Source organism: Ostrea edulis, chromosome 2 (genome assembly GCF_947568905.1).
Source record: "Ostrea edulis chromosome 2, xbOstEdul1.1, whole genome shotgun sequence".
Taxonomy (NCBI): domain Eukaryota; kingdom Metazoa; phylum Mollusca; class Bivalvia; order Ostreida; family Ostreidae; genus Ostrea; species Ostrea edulis.
Window position 1 is genome coordinate 82,149,335 of NC_079165.1, and position 10,857 is coordinate 82,160,191.

General features: G+C 36.0%; 1 protein-coding gene across 1 annotated transcript; it reads left to right on the forward strand.

Annotated features, from left to right (window-relative positions):
- Positions 1-1,615: 1,615 nt before the first annotated feature.
- LOC125681324 (sulfite oxidase-like) lies at positions 1,616-5,980 on the forward strand. The gene is made up of 5 exons (XM_056155151.1): positions 1,616-2,116; positions 3,010-3,152; positions 3,256-4,083; positions 4,194-4,306; positions 4,763-5,980. Exons 1-5 carry the CDS (start codon positions 1,864-1,866, stop codon positions 5,163-5,165), a joined length of 1,740 nt encoding a protein of 579 aa, XP_056011126.1. The 5' UTR covers positions 1,616-1,863; the 3' UTR covers positions 5,166-5,980.
- The last annotated feature ends 4,877 nt before the right edge of the window (positions 5,981-10,857 follow it).

The window sequence follows — 10,857 nt, forward strand, 5'->3', positions numbered from 1 at the left end:
TCTGTCAAAGCTTGGAATCACGTGACAATATAATCACATGATATAAACAGTCAATCTCGTTTCCTTTCCCTTTAAAAATTCTGGCAACAGGTGATATGTCAGGCTTTTTTCATAGCCCACTGGCACTTTAATAAGTACATTTTTACCACACCAGAGAAATTTGATATGGATGTATGTACAACAATATTTTAAAATTGTAAACTTAATTAGTCAAAAAGTACAGTTTTAGTTGAAAGCAATCTGAGAGAAAAAAAACCCAAAAAACCTGCTGGACTCGAACCCGGGATCTACACTTCAGCAGTCGACGTGCAACCTACTGAGCTACTCAGCTAGGTAAGGAGTTTTTAAATGAATAGACAAATGTTGCTGATATTTATATTTTCCACCATGTTTTAAAAAGGAAGTCAACCATTATGACGATGTAGAGTAACTCCTTAAATCTCCACCACGTGAATGTCCTTATTACAAAGTAGTTCCAAATTTAGGATCAGAAAAGGGCGATTTTAAATAATTTACAGTAAGCATTAATTTCATTGCACCAAAAACATTTCATAGTATGACTAAATATTTAGTACAAAACATAAATGTTGGATATTAGAAACTTTTACAAAAAAGTTCTGTGATTGACCGTTGACAGAGGTATAGTGCGAGCACGGAACTCTAGGGATTTAAATGTTTTGTGAAATTATTTGCATCGATCGATTTGTTTGTCTATCATCGTAGCTCAGTGATCAAAGCATTGGGCTGAAAATAAAAGAGAGGAAAAAAAAAAGCATTGGGCTGGTGAACCACAGATCTCGAGTTCAAATCCCGCAGTCTTTTGTTCATATGTGATGAAATAATTTTTTTGCAAATCATGTTTTTATCCAAATTTGTGTATTTTTTGCCTTTTTGGCATAAATACTTATTGTATATCATCATATCTTTTATAATTAAATCAGTTCGTGTTGATTTGAGAAACTATATTTTTATCACTTTGTACATTTTGGATCAGCTCTTTGGACGAATAAGGTCTGCCCTTATTCGCTCCACTTTTAACATTGATTGGCAAGCCTAAAGACAAAAAAAACATATAGTCTGCGTTGTAAATACGTTTGTAGATTGGTGTAGTTGTAGTGCTAGATGTATTTATATGTAGTTTTTGTTATTATTCTCTGTTGATATTGGCCACATTATGTAATTCTTTTCGTTTGTCCTGAAGAAGGGACGGGTCGTCCCGAAAATTTGACAATCTGGTTGTTCGTGTCGTTGGTCATTTTAGTGCTTTGTGTGTGTGTGTGTGTGTGTGTGTGTGTGTGTATATATATATATATATATATATATATATATATATATATCTTATACTACATGGCTAACAACACTTGCACGTTGCTTTAGTGCCAATAAAGAATTGAATTGAATTGAAATAATAAAGAGCACGTCTGTCTGCTAAGTTTTGTATGATATGGAGAACGAAACATTATCAGTCATGGAATCTTAGGATAAACTTTGAACGTAAAAGATATTTACTAGATTTGTAATTCTATACTGACATTTAAAAAATTGATAAAGCATGTAATAATCACTCAAGCAAGGGAGATGTTCATTTGTTGAGATCATGCTGTATCATCCAATCATGAGAATCTGTTATAGTGTTCGATCATTTACTGTGATTCTTCACCACTACTAATTAGCAGTAAGTCACAAGCGTGACGGGTTACCGGGTAATTTAAGTATGTCGTGTAAACGTGACGACCTTGTTCGAAAGTATTTCAAATATTTTGAGTTGGGCTCGGAACTCTTTTACAACACGGGCTCGAGCTTCACCTCAATGATAACAGCGTAAAAAAAGGTGAAAGCGCGTTGGGAGTTTTACGGAGGGCAATGTACAAGACAATAAGCTTTTTCAATAGAGGATTGTCATGGAAGGAACTTGGTAAAAATGTTGGCAGACTGCACGCTCGATCTCGAATTCAAGGACAGACAAAAGCATGGATCCGTCCGTTGTCCATGACGTCCATAAACCAAGCACATGCGAACACCTCTCACAACATTAACGAACGCAATACTTCAGATGATAATGACAGCGATCAGCTTCATGCCAAATGGAAAGTTTTTGTAGCATTGAGTGTCGCAGGTACATGGGTTTTACTATTTTTATTCTAACTAATCATGAGGTAAATACAACTTTCCTAGAAATGTATGTTTATAACCTGATGACGTCCTTTTTATTGTCAGCTGATTGTATTTTAAATAAAGCTAGTAAAAACGCTATTTTTGGTTTCCTTAACAAAGCTTTATGCCTCTGATAATTAAACTGGGGCGGTGTTAAATACGTGACATTCCTACAAGCTATAAGGCTAGAACTGGTGTGTAAACATACAAGATTGACTGTCAACTATAAAAGTATACATATAGATGACGACACATAGGAATTGACGTGCAAATTACTGAAATCTCTTATATTTGTTTTCATTTATATAAGGTAGAAAAATATATACTAAGATGAGAAAAGTTAAAAAAAAAAAACAACTTACCAGTGAGATGCATTCTCATATATATATTTAAATTGATTTTTTTTTTATGTCATAGTTTTATCTTGTTTGTAGGTCACTACTCTGGGGATCTGTTTAGGAATATAAGATTAAGTAAATATCAAAGTGGATACATATGTACAACATGAAGTAGTACTTGTATTTTATCTTACCAAATTCATTATCCAAAATCATTAGTGTCCTAATAAACTGACCTCCATAGAATAAAATAATTTTTATCTTAAATAGAGTGTGCAAAGAAAGAGAATATCTCTAAAGAACTATATGCTGACAACATATATCAAAATGTTAACAAATATCATGCCAAGCTAAGCAAAACACACGTGAATCAATAAATGTATTAAAAGCAAAAAGCATAAAACACATTCAAACAAAATCTTCATAAATTTTGCCACAAAACTGAAGCTAAGACCCTGATTGGTGTTTTAAGGAGTGAATAGCAAAGACTTTTAAAACAGAAAATGTTGTGTTGCAGGGGGTTTGCTATGGCAGATGCGGAAGAAGATGCTCACAGTAGAGGCTGCACAAATAGAGACAGCAGGTGCTCTAAAGAAAGGATTGCCTATTTACACACTGGCTGAAGTCGCTAAACACGATAACAAAGAAAAACGGATTTGGGTAAGTTCTATTCATTTCAAGATGTGTCATCAGGCAGACAGTAAGAATATAGGTTTGATATCTCCAACTGGCTTATTTAATAAAGGTTGAATTTTTTTCATAGGTTACATACAAAAATGGTGTCTATGACATCACAGATTATGTGTCAAACCATCCTGGAGGATCTAGGATTCTACTGGCTGCTGGTTCCTCTCTGGAGCCCTACTGGAATATGTATGCAGCCCACAAGAAAGACGAGATCTATGAGATGCTGGAGGAATTGAGAATTGGCAACATAACAGAAAAACCAAAGGAGGAAAAAATGGACAGCAAGGATCCATATGCTAATGAGCCAAAACGACACTTGGCTTTAAAGCCAAGTTCTAAGAAGCCATTCAATGCTGAGCCTCCCCTTTCACTCCTGAGGTACAGTTTTATCACACCAAATGATTTATTCTTTGTTAGGAACCATCTCCCTGTACCAGATATTGATCCACAGAAGTACCAGCTGACAATATCTAATGTTGGATCAAAGAAGTCTGTTAATCTTAGTCTGAATCAATTGAAAAGAAACTTCAAGAAAACACCTGTAGCCTCTATTGTTCAATGTGCAGGGAATCGCAGAAGTGAAATGGTGAACATTAAGCCTGTCAAAGGTCTTAACTGGGGAGCTGCTGCTATTAGCAATGCCAATTGGGCAGGTGCTTGTCTTGATGATGTCTTGAAAAAAGCTGGTATAGACATTGAGACAGTGAATGCTAAGCATATAATATTTGACGGGGCTGATGCTGACCCCACAGGGGCAAATTATGGGGCATCTATTCCTATTGATATGGCCAGAAGACTGAAGAAAGATATCATCATTGCTTATGAGATGAATGGTGAGGACATTCCACGAGATCATGGATTTCCGGTCCGTGTTATTATTCCAGGGGTGGTGGGAGCCAGGCAGGTAAAACAAATTAGCTACACTGCACTGAATACTCTGTACTGAATTTCTCTGAGTGTGAATCTTATTCATGTTGTGAGTTACTATGAATTCAATTGTATCTGCATTGATAGGTGAAGTGGTTGTGCAAAATTACATTAAGTGAAGAGGAAAGCACCTGTCACTGGCAGCAGAGAGATTACAAAGGGTTCCATTCTTCCATTGACTGGCATAATGTAGATTTCAGGTAAATGAGAATAATTGTGTCCTCAGTATGTAGATTTCAGGTAAATGAGAATAATTGTGTCCTCAGTATGTAAATTTCAGGTAATCTGTAGTGTTGACTGTTGCGAATAACTGCACCTTCAGACATCTAGGGACAAGATCAAAAGTTCAGTGTCATACAGAAAACTTGATTTACATAGTTTTCATCAAGATCAACCCCTTAGAAACTAAATAAGGTGAATGTTGGTACCAATTGGTTATAAAGTACAAGTACTAGCTCTGACTTGATACCTTTTCTACTGTTTCTTCACAAATGAAAGTTGAATAATCAATTTTGGATGAAAGAAACTTTTCTGAGTTTCGACTCCCCCCCCCCCCCCCCCCCCAACTACTTGATTGTAGATTTTTATCCGACATTGATCTTTTGATCTCATCCCTTATGTGCTTTTCAGACTTTTTATTGATATCTGTATTGCAGCACTGTCCCTGCAATCCAAGAATTGCCTGTTCAGTCTGTCATCTGTGAACCTGATGCGGGCTCCGTCCTGGAGGACAATGAAGAGGTCACTGTCAAAGGTTATGCATGGAGTGGTGGTGGGCGTGGTATCGTGAGGGTGGACTTGTCAACTGACGGAGGGAAGACTTGGCACTCTGCAGAGTTATCTCCTCCTGAGCAACCTCTGTACAAGACGTACGCGTGGACCTTCTGGGAGGGGACGATTCCTCTACCCAAAAACCACAAGGGGGAGGTGGAGATCATTTGTAAGGCAGTGGATTCCTCTTACAATGTCCAGCCAGACAATGTAGAGGGGATCTGGAATTTGAGGGGGGTGTTGAGTAATGCCTGGCATAGGGTTAATGTTAAAGTACCAAAGTCCTAAAACAATCCTGTAATGTTTGTTAATGAGGTCTGTTAATTTGTTGATGAGTCGTAAAATGATTAGTAAAATACATTGTTGAAGAAACTGATTGTGGAAAGGTTTGATTCATTAAGTTCATTGTTAAAAACAAATGTTCAGTGACAGAGAAGAGCAAGAGGATGTGAGAGTTGTGAAAATATTTTCTGTAGCATAATATATTACAGTATAATGAGTTGTAACATAGTCAGATAATGTAAAACAGAAGTAATGATATACTTTGGAATGTAGGGTTATGCTAGTATGATCGTCAGTGTCTTGTGTATTGTGAAGCTTTCTCCGTTACCTGTTGTGTGTGAAAGCTGTAAATCAGACGAAGATAAGACAGGTGCTCATTAATTTGCAGGTAAGAAATTTCACTACATGACAGTGTGCCTATTAATCATGCATGTTTATTATTTTTTCCCTTTTTTTGTGATGAATGTAATTTTTGAAAAGTGGTTTATAGGGTTTAATTATTCATTGTTGTGGAAATAATATCAAGCTTGAGATATGTGTCCAAAATGTTTCAGTGAGTTTAAGACTTATATCAACAAAGAGTATAGATAAATATGTACACACTGATGTTTGTTTTAAATGATTTTTTTGCCGAGGTATTTTAAAAATGTTTATTAGTTTACTATGTAAATGTTTATTAATATATCTTAATGTTTATTAGCATATATATATACGTGAATGATTATTTTCCTTTTACTGCCATATTTAACATGTGGACGGTGTATATTTTTGAATGCCATTTGTGACTTTTGACTGCTTCAATAAATTATATACACATTCTCGTTGAAAGCATGTTTTATTCCTGTGGAAAGCATTAATTAAATAGTGTTCTACTGGGAACTGTTGGCCATGAAGATTGTAGTTCTCGTATTATCCACCTTTGTTTGTTCCCTACCGTTGAAACCAACGGGGAATATAGGTTTCCTCTCGTTATTCAGTCATTCTTTATTTCCCCATTATGGGATTGAATATAGATATATTAATTACATGCAATTACATATATATGACAAAATATAGAGGAAAATAAAATGATAATAAGCAGAGTGATGATGATGTATACAATGAACAAATATTTTCATACAGACTGACAAGATCGGTTGAGTGATTAGTTAGCCATCACTGGCAGATGACGTCTGTAACGCTGATATGTGGCTGTAGCGTTGCTTAAAAATTTGAAGTTTTTAATTTGAAAAACCTCAAGTTCACAAGGATCTAAATTAGTATTTGGTATACGACCTAGGAGAATATAGTATATATCTTTGTAAGGCCACACAGTTCTGCAGAGAGATCAATGCAATGGTTGTTTGTGATGTCATTCCACCAATTACCTCGAATGTCGGCAGTTACTGAGCACGAACAAACAATATGTGTAAATAGATTTAGGAAACACGCACCACACAGCTGACAATAATCCGGGGAATCTCGACGTTGATCAATAATCAGTTTGCAAATGAATTTGCGCAATCGAATTTCGAAACAATTATTAGGTATGTACCAAAATGATGAGGGGTGACGCCCGTTAAAAATTGTAAGAAATCGTGAGAAGTCAGGGTCAGAAGACATTCTCAGGTATCGCATATCTCTGTGAGTTCTGGTGGTAGCAGAGTGTACAAAAGTTTTCCAGGATTGTTTGGAAGGAAAGGAACCGTTCTCTATCCACTGATGTAAGTAGTCAATGAGGTTATATATGGTCAGGAGTTGGACGACGTCAGGTATAAATCCTACTTGGTTATTTGTTAATCTCATTAAGTATGAAAAAAGTCTAATTAGAAAAGTTTGTTTCGGGAGAGCTTGACTGGACATCCGACATAAACGACCAAAGAACAGAAGTTTCCGTGCGTCTATTTCCACTGAGATTGGAATAACATTGAAAAGATTTTCGCACATGTCAGATCGTGTTTGGCGCGGGAGATTCTGCGCCGATTTACAAATAGAATGTTGAAACACTTTGAGACGTTGAGAATCTGCTGTTGACATGTTGTTCCAAAGTTCACAACCGTACAGAACAGAAGGTATCACAACGGATTTGTCCAGTTTTGACAATGATAAAGAGTTGAGATATGGAGAGCGGATATCTGTTAAGGCGTAGAATGAATTTTTCCCTTTCCTACAGGCATTCTTGATATGGTCTGACAGAGATCCTTTATTGTTCACAATTATACCCAAATGAGTATGCGAGTCCACACAGTGTATAGTTTTTTCCCCCAGAGTCCATATGAAATCCTGGTTAGCATGTCTGCTTTTGGAACGGAACTGCAGTATACAGGATTTGTCAGCGTTGAATTTGAATTGCCATTTTTTTTTAAATATTCGTTTGCTATGTTTAACATACTTTGCAACGAGATTGGTGTTAGGCCTATCAAAGAAATATCATTTGCCAATGTGGGACATTTACTTGCCACATTTAATAGCTTTGTACAAGTAGAGCAATGTTCTAAGGTATCAATTAATTCATTAATGAATACCAAATATAAGAATGAGGACAACACACCACCTTGACGTACACCCTGTAGCACATTGAACCATCTTGATTGTGCTTGATTTACAACGGAGCTGGATGTATTTAAATGACAATCATTAATAATCGACCAGCATTTGCCATTTACACCTAACTTGTGCAGTTTGTAGAATAGACCATGTCGCTAGGCAGTGTCAAATGCTTTAGAGCTATCTAAAAAACCTACATAGACATGGCTACCTTGTTCTAAGTTGTAATTGATTGTCTCTTTTAAATTGAAAGACGCAGTTAGACAACCTAATTTCTCTTGGAATCCCTGTTGCTGTTTATTAGGAAAGGAATGATTGTGAAGAATAAACTTTGAGATTCGGTCATTCAAGACACTTTCAGTGAGTTTAAGACTTATATCAACAAAGAGTATAGATAAATATGTACACACTGATGTTTGTTTTAAATGATTTTTTGCCGAGGTATTTTAAAAATGTTTATTACTGTACTATGTAAATGTTTATTATTATATATCTGAATGTTTATTAGCATATACATGTATATATACGTGAATAATTATTTTCCTTTTACTGCCATATTTAACATGTGGACGGTGTATATTTTTTAATGACCGTTGTGCTTCCAAACATGAATATTTTCATGATCCTGTGAATGTTACATTTGTCAGTTTTCTTTTCATGTTTCAGAATAAAATATTGCGCGAAAAAGTCAAATCTTACCATGAAGAGGATGAAAAAGTGAGCTATCAGCAAAACTAAAACTCAGAAGTTGCAGATTAGGTGTGTTCATGTATACCATTGAATCCATGTCCTGTATTTAAATCATCCTCATCTGTTAGAAATCATACACCCTTCAAAGGACTCACGCCAGAAACAGAAAAATGTACACCACATGTAGCGAATTTGAATGTTTGTAAACTTTAGCACAAATCACAGACATCATTTGTACTATTATCAATCTCCTCTTCGTGATCAAACATATTATTGTCAACCGTAAAACGATATATTCGTTTACTCTCTACCCATCACCACCCTGCAAAAATAAAAGTGGATACATGAACATACATATCGTTAGCCAAGTTGTATGTTAACATCTAGTCATTTGTATGGAAAGGACACGTTTGTCACTTTTAGTGTACTTCTTTATAAAATCGCATTTTCTATAGAAAGAGCCCGTGGGGATCCGGGTTAGAATAGGGCCTCAGTACCCCTTGCTTGTCGTAAGGCTACCAAATGGAGGCGGTCTTTCGGATGCGACCGCAAACACCGAGGTCACAGCAGGTGTGGCACGATAAAGATCCCTCCCTGCTCAATAGCCATAAGCCCAGAGCATAGGCCTAAATTTTGCAGCCCTTCACCGGCAGTGGTGACGTCTCCATATGAGTGAAATATTCTCGAGAGGGACGTTAAACAATATTCAATAAATTCTATAGAAAGTTCGGGAATATTAATGTTACCCTGGTCGGTCCGTCCGTCTTTCACACTTTCTTCTTCTCCTTTAAAACCCATTTATTTCTGATATAAGATCAGTAATAAAAACAACATAACACACTAAATGGACTAGCAACGACACGCAGCAGCTTTTGATGTTGTAACAATACAACGTACTATAATTACATAAATGTAAATACAAATTAGTATTACATGTAGTATAAAATTTAAACGTGTTGTCTGTTCTACGTGTCGTCCTAGAAACTGATTTTACATCGTTACTCGATTAAAACCGGTTCTATTGAACCGCATGACTGAACATACCTATACAGGTATTCGAATTGAAAACTTGAAATATCCGGAATAATCCATTCATTATAATTACGAAGTAGAAATTGATTTCTGTCTAATTCGTTCCTCAAACGAAAGAACACATTTCCTTAAACGATGGAGCGCCAAATTAACATAAACTCAAATTGGAGATATCTTCAATTATTTGAAGATATCATCAATTCAAATATTGCGCGCTATAATTGAATTGGTGCCTGCATCAAATCAATTGTTACTCATATCAATTCAATTGATGAGAGTAATAATTGATTTGATGCGCGTGTATTTCAATTGACGAGAGCAATACTTGATTCGATGCGCGCATTAACTCAATTCATGAGAGCAATAATTGATTCGATGCGCGCATTAACTCAGTTGATGGGAGCAATAATTAAGTTGATGTGTGCATTAATTAAATTGATGAGAGCATTGATTGATTTGAGGTGCGCATCAATTCAATTATTACTTTCATCAATTCAGTTGATGCGTGCATCAATGTGGTGGAATTATATTGTTCGCAAAATTGCATTTGGGGCTCGGTATAAATTATTTTATGATCTCTTAATTAATTCATTTGAAGATATCCTTAATTATTTACGTGACGCTGTTAATGTGCGCGTCAATTCTTTTAAAGAGAGCAACAATTCAATTATAAAGAGAACATTAATTCAAAAGTGGATACCGTGCGTGTGTATATATGTGTGTGCAATCCATACCATAATTCAAATAAACAGACTTCATCAATTGCCTTTGAAGTCTCCTTGAACTCTATTATTATATATATATACCACATATTTCATCCCTCGACACTAAATATAGAATTACGAAAAGTGTTGGAATGGAAATGGGCCCTGGATGAGACAGCAAAAACCGAGGCCCCTTGTCACAGTAGGTGTGGCACGATAAAAATCCCTCCCTGCTAAATGGCCGTAAGCGCCGTGCACGGGCCTAAATTTTGCAGCCCTTCACCGACAATGGTGACGTCTTCATATGAGTGAAATATTCTCGAGAGGGACGTTCAACAATTTTCAATCAATGGACCCTGTACGAGCATCCGCGGTGTTGGCAAAGATACATGTCTTTCTTATCAATCACACGTACGTAAAAATCATCAATATTTTCAATCATACAATCGCATGAAAATCCACGAGGTCTGGTAATATGTATTATTTTGGATTTTTTGGTTATACTTTTATGCATAAACAGTGAATGCGTTTTATGCAAAGTACCATGTCTTGAAATCAAATTATTAATACGACACCCTCCCAAAAGCACTAAACTGTTATTTCTAGATCATTGCAGGATATGCGACTTCAGGACGGAATAGAGGAAATCTTGATATACCAGTTTTAGAAGAACGTTGTAGTATTCATAATTTCACGGAATTTGGTGAATATAAAACAAGGTCGCAGTAGTGAAAAAAGGAGTGAAT